The 20,224-nt window shown below is 42.4% G+C and overlaps 1 protein-coding gene across 5 annotated transcripts in view; it reads right to left on the reverse strand.

The window, feature by feature from the left end:
* FARP1 (FERM, ARH/RhoGEF and pleckstrin domain protein 1) overlaps positions 1–20,224 on the reverse strand; it is a 281,479-nt gene that overhangs the window by 39,802 nt on the left and 221,453 nt on the right. For 2 of the 5 annotated variants that reach the window (XM_063102929.1, XM_063102930.1), the window contains exons 12-16: positions 19,088–19,163; positions 17,706–17,955; positions 4,187–4,395; positions 2,916–3,005; positions 1,712–1,845 (exon numbers count right to left, since the gene is read on the reverse strand). In XM_063102929.1, coding sequence (XP_062958999.1) covers positions 1,712–1,845; positions 2,916–3,005; positions 4,187–4,395; positions 17,706–17,955; positions 19,088–19,163 — 759 coding nt within the window. The remainder of the gene's footprint in view (positions 1–1,711; positions 1,846–2,915; positions 3,006–4,186; positions 4,396–17,705; positions 17,956–19,087; positions 19,164–20,224) is intronic. The other 3 variants (XM_063102933.1, XM_063102932.1, XM_063102931.1) reach the window with 3 other exon arrangements.

Raw genomic sequence — 20,224 nt, forward strand, 5'->3', positions numbered from 1 at the left:
AGGACCCCCTTATGAGAGCATCATTCAACTTTTATATGATAAAGCAACATGGCAGAACACAATCGAAAGGTTCCAGGTAAAGTTTGGGAAGTTAAAGTTAGATGTTGTAGAATTTTCATTTTTAATTTTGAAAAGTGGTACTTCTTTTACAGTCATAATACTGAGACTCTTGCTAAAGAAGCATTTTCAATTCTTCCCGTTTTCAGTGAGGCTGACTTTGTACCTATTACTCCTCGATTCTGGCTGTACTCTACCTTCAGAGGCCTCTTAGTAAAGCTTGCCGCCTCCTTCTCTGAAGGCAAGGGGAACTGCACGCGAATCCTCCTGCAGCTATGAGATATGTACAGAGCTGGACACCACTTAGAGGGATGACAGTGCTCACGCTGGCCCCAGGACAGCGGCTTCACAAGGCAGGGGGCATCTCGGCTTATCCACTCAGCTCAGACTTAAGTCACCAGAGGCGGGACCCCTCACAGAGAGCTCCTTCAGGCCCTGCAGCCACTAAGTGCCCCAGAGACCAATTTAAACCAAAGTCCAGTTCTGTCAAAACACAGTAGAGCCTTTTGCTATTTTTTCCTGATACTTTTCAAGTACATGTTCAGTAGACAATCAACTCCCCATGTGTCTGTCTGCATATGATTGTCTTTTAAAAACCCCATGAGAATTTTCTTTAAACGGTTCTATTTTAGGTAAGCGTACATAGATTTTGCATTCTACAGCATACAAAGTTTTTCCAAATTTTTGTACCTCCCTCTTCTTCTCCCAGATTAATATTTTACTTGATATTTAATGGACAGGCTTAATATTGTTTTTAACCAATCTGCTATTGACGGACATTTAGGTAGTTTCCAATCTTTTAATTCTGCATTGAATATCTTTGTTCATATGTCATTTCACATATTAAAATATGTCCTTATGATAAATCAACATAAAAGACTGTGTCCGTGTTGCGCAGGGCTTCATATTTTTCAAATTTCTAGACACTGTGAAATATCATACAGAAAATGGCATGAGGCATATATGCACCTCACAAATGACTATGAAGCCTATGTCTTTACTCGTTATAACCTCCATCATCCCTCCGAAAGCAACTACACTGACCCTCCATATCTGTGGGTTCCACATTGTGAATTCAACCAATAGCGAACTGAAAATACTAAAAAAAAAAAAAAAAAAAAAAAAAAATTGCATCTGTACTGAACGTGTACATACTTTTTTCTCATTATTATTCCCTAAACAATGCAGTAGAGCAATTATTAACATGGTGTTTACATTGCATTAGGTATTATAAGTAATCTAGAGATGACTTAAAGTACACAAGAGGATGTGTGCAAATACGACGTCATTTTATATCAGGGACTTCAGCACTCGAGGATTTTGGTATCTACGGGAGGCCCTGAAACCCATCCCCTGTGGACACTGAGATAACTCTACAGTACTATCTGCACTCCATGATAATAACATAATTACCATAAGAAAAAAATGCATTTTGAAAAATTGTAAGACAAATTAAAAACACCAAAGATGAGATAAACCCATATAGAATTTAACTGAAAATCATTTTTTAAAAATTATCTCCTGCCAGTTTCTTGCTTTTTATCTTTGCTCCTGCTTGATGCTTATAAGGGATGACATAAAAATAACATGAGAGGGAGAGAAGAGTGGGGAGGGGAAGAAACATAATGTAAGCTTTAAAAATAATTGTACTCACCACAGGGCAAGTCGTTGCTCAATTTCCTTGAGAAAGTTGGTATGAAACTTGTGCAAAGGTTCAAAATTCGGGAATATGAGACTTTTCAATGCTTCAGGCATGGAGTCCTCTTTGCTCACCGAGCTCTGAAACCACTGGGATAAAAAGAGGACATGCTCAGGGGGAAGACAGCGATGGGTGTCGGCAGTTTTCAGCAGTCCTGCTGCAGCCCAGCGACTGGAGGACAAAGGGCTCTCCTGCTAGCTTTTCAGGATTTCAGGAACATAAGGGGTGTCCAGGCCCTACTGCTTTCCCTTTAGGAAAAGGTGGGGTGAGAAGCACCCACCTCCATGTTACTGTTTTCTGAGATTTTTTACCCACAGGATTGTTTATGCCGGGACAGATCTCTTACATGGGCAACTCCTCGAATCAAAGCCTCCATTCTGGCCAACTCACAGGATAATCACTGCCTTATGAGCGCTGAATACTCTCTGCTTCGGTCCTTTAGGAACTGCCACCTCTGTTCCTATGTTAAAATGCTGGGCACGAAGGTGACCAAAGCAGGGATAAAGCAGCCACCTTTACAGTCCCTCACGTCGTTGAAGTGAGTGGGGACTGGGTTCCACAATGTTTACTGCGCACCTGCCGAGGGCCAAACACCACGCACATCCCAGGAGGGACAGAAAGTCGGTGATCCCAATTCATCTCCCCGGGGGCTAGTCTGTCCCAGAATCCAGGGGTCGGAAAGCCATCTGCAATGCCCTGCATTTGTTTCCGAGACTGAACAGGACTAAAATAATAAAAGGCGGTCTTCTGGCACATCTTGCTGACAGGGTTCAATTTATTATCAAAGATAAAATGACGCTCCTGTTCATCTCTGAGGTCTCCCTTGAGTAAAACTAAGTAGCTACATCTGACCATGGGCAAAATGTGAGATGTTCTGGATCAGTGCATGCACACAGTAAACCGTTTGATTTTAATTTTCTCCACTTTAGCAACTTCCTTCCTTTGCATTTAAAAAAATCACAATTATAAAAATTTTTACAGAGTGTATCCCAAATTAAATACAGTATTAGCATTTAATTTCTGTAACCCAAGACCAAAATCCTTTCAACTGAAGTCAGAGGACCCAACATTTAATAAGAACTAGCTTCTCTTGTAAAGCTGAGTATTAAGCTGAGATAAATCACGTAATTTACTGCTTTAGGGGAAATACTGCACATACTGAAGTGATGACTTCAAGGTCCTTCAGATACGTCCGCTCGGTGGTGGATACTTCTTTAGCAATGAAGTATGCTTTGTCTGTTGGGAATCTCTGCAAAATTCATCAAAAGAAACAAGACACAATCATCATTTTTGAGTACAAGTCTCTAAGAAAGTCCTTATTGTAAGAAAGTCCTATTTAAAGTGATGTATTACTAATTTATGATCATTTATTAGCTGACATCGAGGCTAAAGGAACTCTTATTTTCCTTTCTGTTAGAAGAACTAGGATAAGAGAGTAAGTTTTCATGATGAGAATACAGTCTAGGAATGTTTCCTTCTATGTAAATATTACCACCAGCAAAAGGACTCGAGTTAGTTAAATTACAGTGATACAGTCCTCAAAGAAATATACGAAAGAGAAACTACAGCATCCTTTGTCCTGGTGCCATGGGCAGGCAGTGCTGGAATTCGTGAAATGGAAGTTATGTTGTTTGTGGAATACAAAGGGTGGTTGGATCTAAGGGATGAGGGCCACATCATCTAGTGACACCAGTGTGCCTTGATTCCCTGGAGCCTGTCATTTAGGTGGGCAGCCAGCACCACCTTAGAGTAGGCCAGCCATTGGGTCTTGCTTTCTCTTTAACAGCAAGTAAAAGAAAGTCCCTGTCACCTGCCACCTTGCTCCCTCCCACTGCAGTCCGTCCGGTTCTACCTCTGGGTACATACACAAAAGAACTGAAAGCAGAGGCATGAACCAATACACGTATATCCATGTCCACAGCAGCATTATTCATAGTAGCCAAAGACGGTAACAACCTAACTGTCCACGGACGAATGAATAAATAAAAAATGTGGTGTGTACATATAATGGAATATTATCCAACCTTAAAAAGGAAAGAAATTCTGACTCATGCTACAACATGGATGAACCCTGAAGATGTTATACTAAATAAAGTTGCAAAAGACAAATACTGTATGTTGGCACTTACATGAAGGACCTAGAGTAGCCAGATTCACAGAGACAGAAAGTAGAAGGGTGGGTGCCAGGGGCTGGGGGTGGGGGGAGAGAACTGGGAGTCAGGGTTTAATGGGGACAGAGTTTCTGTTTGGGAAAACGAACAAGTTCTGGACGTGGATAGTGGTGATGGTTGCACAGCAACGTGACTGTACTTATTGCCATTAAATTGTACACTTAAAAATGGTTAAAATGGTAAATTTTACGTTATGTATATTTTCCTACAATTAAAGAAACTAACACGTGCAGACACACAAACACAGACACACACGCACACGCGTGTCCCCCCCTGGCACCTTCCTCCGGCCTTCCTCTTCGTCGTCAGTCCTCGGGCACGCCTGGTCGTTCAGCAGCGGGCTGATCAAGGGGGAGGCCTGCTTGGTGTCGGGGCTCAGGTTGGGAGACAAGGTCACACTGGCGGGGGCAGCTCCTCCCTGCGAGTTGACGGACAGCTCTGAAAGGTGAGGGCTACCAGTCAGGGAGCCTGTTTGGGGATGAGAAGTTTTAAAGAAAAAAAGGTAATTCCTTCTGGGACCTGATTTCTACTTACACCTTTCACCTTTTCAAACCTTTAGAACCTTGACTATCCTATGGCAAATTTAATGCAAAGCAGTATTTTCTACTTTTTTTCCTTAGGTCGCAGCTGCGTTAATACTAAAGATACCAAAGTATGAATAATTCAATGAAGCCTCAGTTATGTAATTAATGGTAATACAGAGAACTCTGCTTAATTAAAATAGCTTAAAAGCATAGTCTATTGCAAAGTAGCATTTTCATCTCCAGACTACTGACTTTGCTTCTAAGAATTACTCAAGAGAGACAGTGTCTATATCACAATGAGACATGGGGAAATGAATAGAAAATAGAACTACACTAATAGGCATCTAGATGACTGGCGTACTTTGGGTACATTACGCCTTGTAACAACGTGTCACAGCTAACAGAAAGGTCAAGCAACTAACTCCCATTCTACAAGAACAGAAGCGAGCTTGTTATACCTGGTGATGTCATTCCGTGTCTCTCACTGTTTGGGACAGAAACACTAGCATCACACCACATGCGAAGGTGATCACTTAAAAATGCAAAGCTGGAGGTCATTACATTATCACAATTCCCCTTTATAAGTCCAAAGTGACAGGTAATTAATTAGCCCACGAAAAAAGACACCACATTAAACACTATGAGAATATATGTTACCCATTATGAGCCAACCAAGGGACACTCTTTCCATTTTAATTTTGAAAATATCTATACTTCAAAATATACTTTTAACTTAACCTAAGTGTTTTTACCTAACACATTTATAATTCTAAGGTAGATTTGCTAGAGCTAATATTAGGTGAACAAAGTTGAAGTTGCCGGCAGTCCTGTCTGTTACCAGTACAAGGAAAGACACGTTAACGCTTTCATTTTTCAGTATAGTTTTCCAGGAATATCTCCATTTTTCTAACATTTATTCTCATCCTCTGGAGTCATTCATATGCATTTTGAAATTATAAGATACAACAGCCTAGAACGAAGCTGGTGAAGGAAGGGCAGTGAATTTGATCCCAGTATGAATGACCATGTTCAAGCCACCACCGGCCCCCGCCCTGGTCCCAAGGTGACCAGTTAGCTATGTCACCAACACAGGGATGAAAAGCTACTGCACCTGGAAAACAACAAAAACCAGATGTCCTGTCCACCGACTACTAGTCAATACGATGATCCTTGAACAACAAGATTAGAAAATGTGAGGAAAAGGCAGATTCAAGAAGTTCACATTTTAAAAATCCCTCCAGTTCTGAATGCATGCATTTTTAATAGACCTCAGTGAAATAAAGTCCTGGTGTTAAAGACCCAATCACCCCCACACCATCAGACCCAGAAAACCCCAGAGAAAACAGCCAGAAATCACTTCACAAATGTCAATTTTTATTGACACTAGTGCACAACTGAATACAATAATTGTAAAAGAATTGGAACTTGTCAGATAGAAATAGTGACGACAATCAGAACTGCATTTGTTTCAAGCTACTACACTATTGTTTTTTTTTAAATCACAAAAAGAAAAATGTTATCACTACAAATAGGAATTAGAAAAGAGAAATTCCAGGAGTCTGTCTGGACATCAAAACATTTCATGGATTTGTGAGTTGCTGTTTGAGAGTCGCTTTTTATTTGTCCACTGCAATCTGGCAAAATTTGGGGTTTACCTTCAGCTCTCACAACTGTGCGGGAGGTCAGGTGAGGCAGATGTAAGTGACAGCGTGCTGGGCCTTCGCCTCGTCATTGAGAGAGTGGGAGCCAAGAATAAAAGGAGTTACAGTCGGTAGCTTGAAGGGGGGGGTGAAAGGTGGGGAAACAGCAATGATCAGGTCCCGGACAGCATCCAGCACAGACAGAAAACAAACTGCTACTCGGCAAGGGAGAAAATGCGGGTGCGTACGCGCGAACGCAGCCACTTCCACCCTCGAAGGTCCAGTGCTACCGCCCTTGCAGAATTCCACCCGGGAACACTTATAATAGCGGACGGAGCAGGCTGAACGATGAGGTCACAGACCATGGTTCCAGGAGAGGTGCCACCCTGCCAAGAAGGCATGACACATTTCAAAGAAGAGTGTCATTTAGATGTGGAAGAATCTCCACTGAATTACACTGGAGATAGGATTCAGAAAATGGAAGGCTGAACGTGAATTTCAGGGTCACCTGTGTACCTAGGTAAAGCAGGGGACCACTTAGGAACAGCTCTCAGGTTGTTGGGTGGAAGACTGGTGCATTTCATGCATACGGCCTAAAGATCTGTGTGACCACCTACTTTATACGTGCAATGGGCAGACACGGGGAATGCCCCAATTAGAGTGGTCAATTTCTTTTTCCCGAGAGGCTACCAGCTGGCTTTGTGTCTATCATAGGGCCTAAGAAAGGAAGGGTGATGGGTGTACTTAAACAGGAAGACCAATAAGTCAATACATATCAAGTCGTCTGGTCTGGAAATCTATCAGCAATTCCAAGGAAGGGAGAGGTCTGAAACTCTGAAGTCCGATTTTGCTAATGTGAGCTGCGCCCATGGAGAGGAAGCCCCCTTCTCTCCTTGCAAGAGAAACTACTTGAGGCTTTGCAAATTTATACATTGTCCAAACAAAAATATGTACCTCATTTACCATTCAGCAATCAGTGAAATATGCTGACACGGGCAATTAGTAGAATTTGGCAGCTTGATGAGTAACTAAATTTCTCTTTTGACTTTGAGCCAGTGTATGTGACAACAGTCTGTACAAACTGGCGTCCACAGGGACAGGTGTGAAAAGCCATGTCTAAAGAAAGCCAACATCCAAGGTTACAGAGTTATTAGAACTACATAGATTCGATTTTCACTGAAGTAGTCCATTTTACAAAAAAGCAAACAAACATGGTTCTATTCTTAAGATAAAATGAGCTTGATCTGATTTATACAGCATTACAAAGCTTGTTCACACCTTGCAGCCTGTCACTGGCATTGAAGGCACAGCCCCAGGCAACAGGGAGAGGACACTGTGACTGACATTCATTTCTCCTCAATGAACTTCTTAATGCCTTGGTATTTTTATCACTTTTTCCTTTACGAAAAATTAAAGCAAAGTAATTTTTTTTTCATTAGGGAGCTCTAGGTAAATAATTTGGGGGAACTCAATGAGGGAGCACCTGGATATTAAGGCAATAGGTAGAAAGAAGTTCACAGAGATTAGAAAAAGATCAGTTAAACCCTGAAAGTTTGGAAGCGTCTAATGTTTCAAATATTATTTTTCCTATTTTAAGAAATTGCTCTTGTTTTTTTTAGGCCTTCAGTTACATTTCAGGTTAATAACTCTTCAAGGCTTCACTTCTTTCAATGATTTCATGATCACCCTTCCCTCCCACCCCCACCATTAATCTGTACGCAGAGGTTTGAGCTGATGTCACCCTCGTGGACTGGAAATGCCTTTCGTAACACTGCTCTCAAGGGAGGCATTGCTGGTAATTGCTTTTTAAAATCCTTTTAAATGTACACATTCTCATGGCACAAACAATGATGGAACTTCAAATTAGCACTGTTATATTTATGGATTTCAATTTATCACTCAGTCCAGAAACTGCCCTAGCTGCACTACCTTTTTAATTTAAAAGACATTCATAATTCTTCTCTCCTGGCTGCTCCAGGGAAGCTGGATTTGCAGCATAATGCAGACTGCAGCTTCTCTTGGCCAGCTCTTCAGCAAAGGTTCTGAAATGCACTGGGGAGGATAGTTTAACAACGAGCCAAATCTGTGCCTTTCTGTCCCCTTTGGGTTTGGGCACAAGCTGCAATATTAACTGTCTACCTCCTCAGCTTGTGTTAAAGGCTTAAAAAACAAACTCACACAATTCTGGGAAAAGAAAAAAATGTCTAATCTATTTTTCAAGTAATAAAAATGGCATTTTGAATACTTAGTTATACATGTCCTGTTTTTAAATTGGTCAATAAGTTGGTACCACTTTTTTTTTTTTTTTTTTTTAACTAAATAAGTGTTACTTTTCATGTAAAAAAGGGAACTAGAAAACCTGGCAATAATTTTAAAAATAAGTAATCCACAGTAGGCTTGTTAAATATTTAAGAATGAGAATACTGATTGCTTTCTCAATTTCTCTTTTCAAAATTTTAAAAAGTGCAATTATTAAAAAGTTATCTGCTTCTCCTTCAATATTCCCCCAAATAAAAAGATTTTGCAAGCTTCTAGATGCCACTCATCTATCATGATTTGTTGTTATTCAGTTTTAAAATATAGGAGATTTTCTATGTACCCAGAATATGCTCCAAAGGCACATGTAGGAAATACATTAGAGATGTAGGTTTTCATCTATTTTTTAAAGGGCTCTTTTTAAATCCATATTCTCTCTCTGAAAGAGAAAACAACAAAATCTCTCCAGAGATTATCTACTTTTGAGGCCAGTTATCAAAAAATACCAGTATTATGCTGAATAATAGGTGGTCTCCAGAACAGGCAGGATTCACGATAGTCTGGTATCTATGCTGGGTCCCCGCCCAGGGGAACATGTGAAAAAAGTTGGCAGTATTTTATTGACATTACCTGGTTCCACCAAAAACAAAAACAAAAAACACACACAAAGAAACACCAGGTTACAGGATGGCCAATGTCAGCAGTGTTGTTCTCTTCTTGCTACCTTAGGTTGCTCAGGGTAATGGATACGTGCTTCTTAGACCCAGTTCCTTTAAGAAGAGTTTTACAAGCAGCTAAGCATCAACTTCGCATTCATCATCAAGCAACTCAGAAAAGCAACAGCGATGCAACTTGCAGAAAAATAAAGAGAAATGCCACTAATGGGAAAATGGTAGCAAATGCACTAGCTTATTCTTGCTTACGGGGAAAAGAGAAAGGAGAAAGCTAATGCTCCTGTGTTGAACGTGGTGGTGATGGTACTGGTGGCGAGGCGGTCGTGGTGTGTGGGTTACGGAACATGGGGCTTCGTACCAATGAGAAATACCATCTTGTACTCAGGACAGAGCTTCAGCCGTCAGTGGGAAAGAACAGTTACAATTGACAGTTTTTACAGCAAGATACCTGTTAGGACAAGTAAAAGCCTCTTGAGTTTAGATGAACAAGAGATATTAACACCGTGCACACACCGTTACATGAGTCTGGCCTTCCGTGCGTAAAGAATCACCAAGCTCATTGTTATTGGAAAAGCCAGCAATCTTCCCGGTGGTAGAAATCCATGCTTTATTGAGATACTGCACTTGTAGGCAGTGAAGAGAAGATGAAACCAGACAGTATCTGTGACAGCCTACATTTTGGGTGCCCATCAAAAAGAAAAGCAGCTCATGGGACACGAGAATCCAACTGGAGCTGCGCCAGGTGACACTTGTTCCACGTTCCCACCTGCCACCCCTCCCAACAGAACACAACCAAATTCTCCTATAGATCTTTACACATGAACTGTGTAAAGGTTTCAATCCCCATTTAAATAGATGGTTCCATTCAAAATAGGAAGGCAAGTCCTTTGGCCAGCTGTCTGAGCTTCCCTATGTAAGCCACCATCACAGATACGCTCTGTTTCAGTGAGACCTCTCCCCCAACTACAGCGATCCTGCTCCTTTCCAAGAGTCCCTCCGCCCCCATGCTCTGCCCAAAGTATAAAGTGCAGGCCTTGTTAGACAATGAAATCAGAAAAGCTAAGTCTCCTATTCAACCTCTGCTTCCCCACCTCAATGAAATACGGCACCACCCTGGATGACCCCCCTAGATGTTTCCACATAAAAGCCTGCTGTTCAGTGAACAGGATCACTGTATTGTCGAGGAAACAGGTATTCCAAGTACAAATTGGTATTCAGCAGTGTTAAAAAAAAAAAAAAAAAAGAAAAAAGACATCAGACAATGCTCCAACAATGCAGGGAACAGAAGATACACCATGCTTTGAGGATAAAGACAGAAATGTTGAAAACAAAGCTTTTTCTCTTAGATAGGTACATGCTGACAAAACACTGCATACAATGGAACAACAGAAAAATGTTTTCTCAAATTCATTAAACAAATGACAAAAATGAGAATGAAGTCCCCAGTCTTTTCTATTTTAAAATTAATTCGGTATATTAGAAGTTTTTAATAAAACATGTTATCTATAGTATTAAATATACACACAGAGAGAACAGAAGGGAATTGGATTAATGATATAGGCCAAGCTTGTGAGATTTGGTTAGTTAGGTTTTCATGGCAACTTTCCAAGGCAGGAAGGGTGTAGGAAGAGTAAGGGGTTTAATCCATCAGCCATTGTAGGTGCTTCTGGAGAGAGCAGCCAATGTGTGTTCTTAACTAAGGAAGACCTATCGTTGGTCTTTCTGTAAACCACTGCGGGCAGAGTGACAAATGCTTTATTTCTTACACAGGAACTTTGAGGCCCAAGGAGTTCTTAGCTTGGCTTCATGAGTCAGAAAAGCTTGTCCATGACTAAAGATAGACCGGTCACCATACCACTGCAGGCTCTGAAAGGACCTTTCTACTGTTTCCTACTTTGAAACCAGTTAACAACAGCTATTCATAATAAAGCAGACTCACTACCTCAAAACTCCCATACAACTACCACCTTCAACTCTCAAAAGTAGAGTTAAGCACCATGCAATGCTTTTTCTCACACACACACACACACACACACACACACACACACACACAAACCTTTGCTCCCTCCTTAGTGCCCTTGGTGTGCTTTTGCATTCTGCAGCGATTTCTAACTACTCCATAGTCTGAAATTGCTGCACCTGCTCTAGCAGCAAGCTCCAGATTTACTCGGTATTCCTTTCCATGACTACATTAGCAGCACTAACTTTGCAGAGTTAGCCTTTGAGACCGGCTCAACAGGACTTATGTAGATCAGATATCCCGTGGCAACAGTTGATTTTTAGCCCTCCCTACTTTCAACAGAAAGCCACCCCAAGACACACCAGAATAATCTGATCCAGAGTCCACATGAAGAAGCAAACCAGCTGCTTCCACTTACAGCTGCAATCAGACGCCAGAGGCCAAAAAAGAGCTGCAAGCTCAGGATCCAGGTCACACTCCAGTGTCTTTGTCACTCAGTCAATCCACACTGAGATGATCCTGAACAAATCCAAGTCTATTCAATTTGTAAAGCTTTCAGGGAAAGATGATTTTCTAATTCTTCCCCAGTTTCCACCAGGATGTATAACTGTTTTCACTGGGAAAAACAAGTTCCTTATGCTAAAGCTTTCATCTATGGATCTATGGAGTGAAGCTGTTCATTTTATGCCGCAAGACTTTTTTTCAAAATAAGACTCCACCTCTCTCCCCCCAGACATATGGGGTGGCATACAAATCAGCATCTCCAACCTTTGCTCATAAGGTAGACGCTCGGGGATCTCTCTCTAAATTACTCAAGGAAAAAACAAGTTGCCCTTTCCCGGTATGTATCCAAGTGGGCAGCAACCAAGACACTTTGATCTTTGATGCCTACAACTCTAGGCCTAATCATCATGAGAGTTTTTTGCTTTTCATTACTATTTTTTTTAATAAAATAAAATTGCTACATTAAGTGACATGCTAATTTTAATTTAAAAGTCATGGCTTCAATTTTCAATCCCAGTAACTGGCATTAGAGGTAAGTACATGTGTTCACTTGAGACTTCATTTCCCTGTATTAAGTTTCACTCAATTAACAGAAACAGATGAAATTAAACTAACAAGGAAAAAACAGCCCCGGTAAATTCTTTAAGGTGGCCGGAGTAAATTTCTTTAATCACTTACTGTTCAATTCAATAGTACCTTTTCTTCCATATGTTCTTATGGGTTTACCTAACATGGCTGAATGTAAAACTCACCAGACAGCTATCAGCAATAGATTATTTTGAAATGTTCACCTCCCTAAGGTTGAAAGAAACTTGCTCTGTTATGGGGATTGCATAGAAAGGCTCTCTTGTAGTTTGATTTGTAAAATTTAGCCTCAACAGAATAAACTCAAACCATGAAACTCAATGAAGGACAGCTTTAGAGCAACTAAGCCCATGACTATCAGAGGAGGAATGTTAATACACTCCAAGAGATGAGATCCAGAAAAAAAAAAAGACCTTTTCTCGGGAATGTATCTCTTAAAATTGCAGCTAATCGGAATAGGGGCTTGGGCAAAGAGAAGAGAAAAAGATAGAAGCAAATAAAGTCAAAATAAACCTGATGTTTATGGGGGCCCCCAGATTTCTTAATTTAAGGCTCGGTCTGCTGGTAACACAATGGCTACAGTTCCACCAAACCCATTCTGTGCTGAAATATTGAGTAATGTTTTAAGTGGAAAAAATTGATCAAAAGCACGTGCACACTGATTATGGCTGTGAGAAAGGGTCAGTATGCACATTCACAACAGTTTTAACAACACTTACAATGACAGTTCCATATGTAAACTTTTTCTTCCTTTAGAAACTTGATTGACAACACAAAATGATTCCAGGGCTAATTCTCAAGTTGAGTTCTGATGCACATTCAGGGCAGACTGGATTTTGTCTACATGGTAGAAATGTTGAGAGGCTCATGCTCCATTTTAGTTTTGCAGGCCTAGCTATTTTAGCCCTGCTTGGTTTGAATCTTCAAAGACGTCCTTGAGAATAAAATCAGAATTATTTCCATTTTAAGTGCAGGCCACACGGCAGGACTTGGTGAGATAAATCTGTGAGAAATCTCCAAATATGAATCATACACGTAGGAAAGAATCTGGCCCACAGACTTCCACTAATGAAATGCCTGTCTAATAGAATATCGTCGATGGCATACAGAGGACTGTTAAAGGAAGCTGAAGCAATTCTTTTTCGTTCTGGAACTCATTAAATGCATTTCTTCATGCTAAAAGAATTTCTTGCATTTGTATGTTGCCTTTAGCAAGCAACAGCAACCACAAAAGGGGCTGCAACTTACATACTTCAAAATAATATCCAACAAAAGATAATAATGCAAGGAGACCCTGGTGTGTTTCTACAGAGGGTCTGTCTTCCATCCATGGTCTTACACCATTTCACAGAGTGGCCAGCATCTAAGGCCTGGATTCCTTGTTGAGTCAAGAGACCCGAACACTAGCTACTTACTGTCTTAGAAATATTAGTGGACAGGTCTTACAAAAACCCTTTGGAAATCTGAATGAATTCACAAGTCCCTAATCTCTGCTACCTGTTCTTCACACCCAACCTCATCCCTGGCCTTCCCCCACTGATAGTTAAACTTTACGCAGGCATGGGCCCCTCTTAAGCCACACAGTGAGACTCTGAAGTCCTGCTCAAGACTTGACGACTGGAGTCTCCCCAAAGTCAGAGCACGATAGATGGGATGATAGAGGCTGCTGACTTTTCCTGAGATCTGCACAAGGACAGTGGGGAGACCTGTCACCTCAGCAAACTTGCTTCACCAGGCTCAAAGAATGCATAAATTTACTCTCCAACTAATGTTCTGGAATCTTTATTAGTTAGGACAAGCACCCCTAGAGATAATAGTGAATATTCTCAGCACATCAAGATACACGGCCTTTGAACAAACTATACTCCCTCTCTTTTAAGCACCATTAATTACACCAGGATCGTTGCTTTCATAAATACTTCCCGAAAGGCAGAGATGGAGCTGCTTGGCTGGTATAAAACCAATGAGAGCAAAGCCCCATGGGCAACTCTAAAAGTGGAAAATCTTGTCAATAGAGAACTGAGCGCATCACCATTGATCGAGTGCTTTTAAAACACTTCAGATAAAATCACTTCTATAAGAAAAAGCAAAACAAAATAATTACTGGAGCATGTTTTGCTTTAGAGGTTTACATTTTATTATGTCTTACATGCTGTGTAAGTTAATCCCTACTGCTCATTCATGCTTCATTATCAGACTGCTGTACAATCAGAGGTAAAAAGAAAATCCATTTGAACAAACCACCTTCACGAATAAATCACAGGATTCCAAACTGGACTCTGCCTAACTCACACTTGACTAAACTTTCATACAGCAAATTGACATCTTTTTCTAAGTCCAACAGAATATGCAAAAACATGTTATAACTGCAAAATTCTGACAAGATAAAAAGTAGTTCTTCCTACCTATTATAGCTTGTAACTGCTTAAGTAAAATCTCCACATTTGATTTTAATCAATCCACACAAGACTCTCCAAAATTAAAAATATTGGATCGAAATGGTCCTATTGCACCGAGATATTACGTAGAATAAAAGGCGGAAGCCTAGAGACCAAGGTTACAGTTTCAGCTTTGTCATGCAATAGCTACTATGTGAAGTCACTTAATTTTGTCAGAAAACATTTTCTCATCCATAAAATGAAGGTTTGCCTAGATGACCTCTAAGGTCCCTTGTAGTTTTAAAGTTCTGTGATCCTGATAAATAAAAAAATCTAAAACAAGACGTAAATAGACTACTTCAATGAACAACTTTCAGACTATCCAATAATCAGTTTGACTCACCAATCATGCACTGAATCAAATGATTAGGAAAATAAAAAAAGTTTGTGTAAAAATGGTTAAGTCCTCAGAATCTTTAAAACCGACTTCTCTATACCTACATGGACAGATAATCATTTGTGAACCACAAGATGAGTCACCGCTTCCATTTTTTATATTCTGCTGCCAAGTTCTCCTCAGTTTCCTGAACGAGCTCAGCTCTTCCCTTGTGAGAAAGTCACATGATGGGCCTAGTAAGGCCATTGGCATGGTGGCACATCAGGGACGTATCATTGCTACAACTCTTTTCAATAATTTCATAGTTGCTTAGGATCTAAAAATCGTATCCTACGATTTATCTTTTATTTTTTATTTTATTTTTTTTTGTCTTTTTGTGACCGGCCGCACCACGCTCAGCCAGTGTGCGCACCGGCCATCCTTATATAGGATCCGAAACCGCGGCGGGAGCGCTGCTGCGCTCCACTCTCCCGAGTGTGCCACGGCGTCGGCCCTACAATTTATCTTTTAAAAAAAAGTTCCAAAGACTGAAAAATACAAACCACAAGCATTAAGAAAAAGCATTTCATTTGTGATGCTTTTCTTACTGCGCAAGCAAGCCAAAAATTTAGCTAACTCTTTCAACATATTCCACTAGATTCTAGAAGGCAATCAGGTCTGGTTGAGAAGTGACCTGGCTGCCCAGAAGAATTATCTGGGGAGCCCAAGTGGCACTCTAGACCACTTAGATCAAAGTTCCCAGGGTCAGGAACCAGGTGTCACTCATTTTTAAATGTCTCAGGTGATTCCAACGTGCAGCTAAGGCAGAGACACAATGCAAGTCAAAACCAGGCTCTTTGATCTAAAATACAGGAATGCCAGGCAAAAGGCACCGGCAGGCAGGCAAGGTTTCAACAGAAGTCAAACCTCTCACTACTTACACTTTCTTTTCCTCCTGCTCAGAGAAACATCCAAGTGTCAGTGTTCCCCATAGAGGACAGTGTTCACAAGAGTGTGAACAGTGAGAATGTGCACAAAAACCAACCGAGGGCAATGACACTGGAAAACAGTCCTCTTCTGTGCTGTGCAGGACTCAAAGGCTGGCATTTAGTTTGCTAACCTACTAGTGACAACAGTGTCAACCGCGAGTTATGACTTTTCCCTGCATCACCACTCAACAGCATTTCTGTGTTTCACCAGGAGACTCTGCGAGCCAGAATTATGACTTCTTACAACATAATGAACAATTTGACCCATCATTGCAAACCCAAACCAGACCAGCAATCCCAAGTAAATTATGATTCATGAAGATTTGATGACCTTGATAGCCCTTCCTATGAAGTCTGGAAAGCAGAAATAACCCCAATTCTTCCCATTAAAATATTAATTATTCTTAACTAAGATTTCACCAACACAATCTCAACTAGCAATGAATTTACACTTGGCCTTGAATTTTGTCAGTTCCTCACTTATGAGGCACAGAAGAGCAGCCCTCCTTTTAAGGAAGGGGAGACAGTAAAACCAGCACGTTCCCTGTGAGCTCAGTGATACTTCGGTCCAAACACTCGACCCACAGGAGGGGGATCTGCATACGTAACTGAACATACACAGAAAACTGCCATACAATGTAACACTAAACGTGCTATCAGATTCATAATAAAGTGTTTCTTCCTAGCCTCGACGGCAGCCCGTCACGAGGACTTGCTGTTGGACCTGTCCTCCTTCTCTGGAAAGCAAGCCACCTGGGTGAACTTTTGCTTTTCTTAAAGACTTCAGAAGTCAGGCGTACCCTATCCAAACACGTGCCTGGCCAAAGCTTCCCCTAACAAATGTTGACTAAAAATGAACGAGTCACTAGGGCAGAGCATCTCTACGGAGCCCAGGCTGCCAACAGCTATAGACTGGCCTTTAGCATCTCACTCCTCTTCCTCCCTCAAACGCAGGCCACCCGGGGCTCTGTGACTTCTCAGCAGGGAAGGGGAGCTCAGCGCTGCGGGGTTGCCAAACACTAGGGGCTGGCTCACGGGGCTCAGCATGTCACAGTCAGAATCACTAGACTCAGTCCCACTGCTGGTGGAGCCCTCAGTCATCTGCAGGGGTGCGGGCTGGCCTGCCACGCCACTAGCACACAGTGACTGCACAACGGGGACCCTTGAGGTCAGACCCACAAGAGGCGCACCATTAGCCAGCCTTCTCCCTCCGCAAGCAGCCATGCTGGCCAGTCCTCCCTTCTCATGGCCATCAAGCCTATCTGTGGCCTCTGGGTTTGACGCCACCTGGCTAAGGATGAGTGGATTTGTCTCTGACTTATTACACCTGCTAGAAAGATTCTGTAGGCACGGCCTTTGCAAGATGGGCGAACAGTTTTCATAAGGAGGCCCCCAGTTTGGGAGAGTATCTTCTCCCACACTCTTCTCTCTATGGTCGTTTCCATTTTCGGAAACATAGCCTTGAGACCCAGTCCTGTCCCAACTCATATTTGGACTTGAACTGCTGCTGCTGGGAGACAATGGGGTGGCCAGGGGGCTGTGACCAGCTGAGCCCCTGAACATTTCATCTATCAGAGAGCTATGTCGTGGGAGTCTAGGGCTCCCGCTCATATCAAAGGTTATGTCTGCTGAATCATCATCAAAGAATTCTCTGGAAGGAGGCCGGGAGAACTTTGCAGAGTGAGGAGAAGCCCTATGCCTAGCCTCTATTCGCCTCTCATCCCTGGAGAGCACATAAACACCACTGGTCAAATCACCCTCATAATTGTCATTTGTTTGGGACCGTGCCTGGGACACTTGTTCTCTGAGAAGGTCGTGTTCACTATCTACATCACTGCAGTCAATGAAAGGAATGGAAGTACTGCTGCCTCTGGCAGCCCGGGATGCTGGACCTGTGCTTGGCTGCGGGGCCTGAGGTTTACTCTGCGGGGTCCTGTCCGCAATGGCCTCCTCCTCGTCCTCCGCCGGCGCCGTGGTGGCCCTGTCGGCCTGCTTGCTGCCTGGAGGGCTCCTCTTCCCAGTGGGGCTCGGGCGTGGCCCCGATTCCTCGGTGGAAGTGTTCACGTCCTTTCCTGGCTGGCACCTCTGGCCACCTGGGGATTCGGCACCTTCTCCAAATGTAAGGCTGGCGCTCTGCTGAGACTGGGTGGGGTGGGCAGGAAAAGGATGAAGGGAGAGGGAGAGAGAAGGGAGACTGTTACACCAGAGCTGGAAAAAAAGGAGGGAGAAGTCAGATTCTGATTTGACAACAGCTCCTCAGGCTTGGAGAGGCTGGAAGGGCTGCCAGATAAAGGCTACATCCCCAGGCTTAGGGCAAAGCACTCTGACAATAAGCGGGCACTCATAGAAGCGCTCTTGTCGTGATCCAGAAAGATCTCTCAGGGTATGGAAGTGGACAATGCTCGGTCCCCGGCAGCATAAGTCAGGCATGATCTCAGCTTTCCAGGACCCACAGTCTCTATTGGGTCTCCGAAGTTCCTATGGAACAAGACAGCCCCGCCAGCCCACGGGGGGCTTCCCAAGGAAGGGTGAGAGCAGGGACAGAAGGAAAACATCGTGGGCTGCTGGAGGCAAGTTGATGCAGCCTTTGGAAAAATGACAAAAATGTCTTTGCTTATGCTTAAGGTAGCAAGGACAGGGTAAGGGATCTTTTTGGACTCACAACGAAACCTTGTTCATGCTCCTGGTCAACAAAGTTCTTATTCTCTTTTAGAGAAAACTGAACACTTACCCAGAGACCAACTCTGGGGAAAATGGCTCTGGCCACTATCCTCAGAGCAAGAGTGATAATGTCTTTTGTCGCCTGCTGTGGTCACTGCCCTGTAACACAAGCCCTGGGAACTCGCTACCCAGTTCTGTGCCAGCAAAGTTTCCCAACCTTGGCCCCTCGCAGGAGCTACGCCCATCAGCTGCAAAGCAGGTCCCCATCGCTTCACACAAGCAGACCCATTTAGCAGGAGGGTGGGCTCAGTGCTCCTGGCTCCCATGGAAGGTTCCACCCCGAAGCTGAGTTCAGGACAACAAAGCAAATTTCTCAGTGCTTAGCACACAGTAAACAGACAGTCAACTGAAAACAGGACACGATGCAGGGCCCAGGCCTGCTGTGCACAGCACAAAGCCTATGACTAGTCAAAGCCAGGGCCCACAATCACACTCTTGTCTGTGAAAAACCCCAACGGTAAAGGATGCAGAACTGGAAAGCACACTATAAAGCCCTGTGCTCAGTGGAGAAGGTCTGGTGAAAAAGTTGTAATAGTACATCACCGTTACTGACCTGTTTTGGCACTTCTGAATTCGGTTCTGCAGGCTGCATAGCCAGGCTCCTGATGGAATGAATCTTGCTGTGTTTTCTTGGAGAAATCACACAAGACAGCTAAAGTTAGGGGGATTTAGGTTTTTTTTGGTTGTCTGCTTTTAATTGAAACAATGATCCTTTTGCTTGAAGCATTAGGTCCTTCCTAAGAGGCACTGAAAGCTGGTTTTATAAATGCTACATGGAAACAGACACACAGCCACCCTTTCACTTTTGTGGTGTGGGGGTTATTTAAACCTTGAGGAAGTTCCCAGCAATCCCATGCTCCAGTTCACATGGTCCAGCTGGAAAAGGAGCAGGAACCCTTGAGGAGCCATTTCTAGTCCTGGGGAAAGGCACAGAGGAGGGTGGAGCTGGCAGGGCTCTCATGTCCTCTGAATCCAAGCTATGCTCTGACAATATGAAATCAATTCATGTATTTTGGGTAACTACTTTCTAGATCAGTTCTATCACTGAGGCAATTACCACTAATCAGCTAACTCTTTCCAAGTGTTAAGTTCAGAGGGAAAGGCCTGCCTTATAAATGAATTTATAGACTCAACAAAAGAAGAAACTGACTTTAATGCTACCAAAATGTCTCCTTTATTGCTTTCCGTTCCCTTAGTCTGCCTGTCCTCTTTTACACATTGAACAGGCATTAGCAAGTTTTCAGGTACTCACACTAATGAAACTATAGAGTTTATATTCCAATGTACAGCCAGCTTTTCCTCAAAATACTCCAAATTACACAGAAAAGCTCTGGAGCATCCACATTTTGAATTAGACAGAGAACTGGGCCACTTATATGGTCTTCAGAATATCCATTGCTAATTATCCAAGAAAATTACGGGGTTTATCTCCAGCTATGCATGCAAAACACCTTCTGAACATTACATTTCTGGATACAGAACAGGAGAAACCACCACAGATTTGCATCAGGGGAAACGTACAAGGATGGTCACAGCAGCATGTTTGCTTCAGCAAAATCAAAATGAAACATCAAAACAACCTGAATGTTTATCAATAGGGAATCAAATAAAATGTAATATCTTCATAATATACTAGAGGACACTTAAAATAGATCTCAAAAATATGGGTTAAAAAAGCAAGATGCAGAAT

The sequence above is a fragment of the Cynocephalus volans genome, chromosome 7, assembly GCF_027409185.1.
Source record: "Cynocephalus volans isolate mCynVol1 chromosome 7, mCynVol1.pri, whole genome shotgun sequence".
Lineage (NCBI taxonomy): Eukaryota > Metazoa > Chordata > Mammalia > Dermoptera > Cynocephalidae > Cynocephalus > Cynocephalus volans.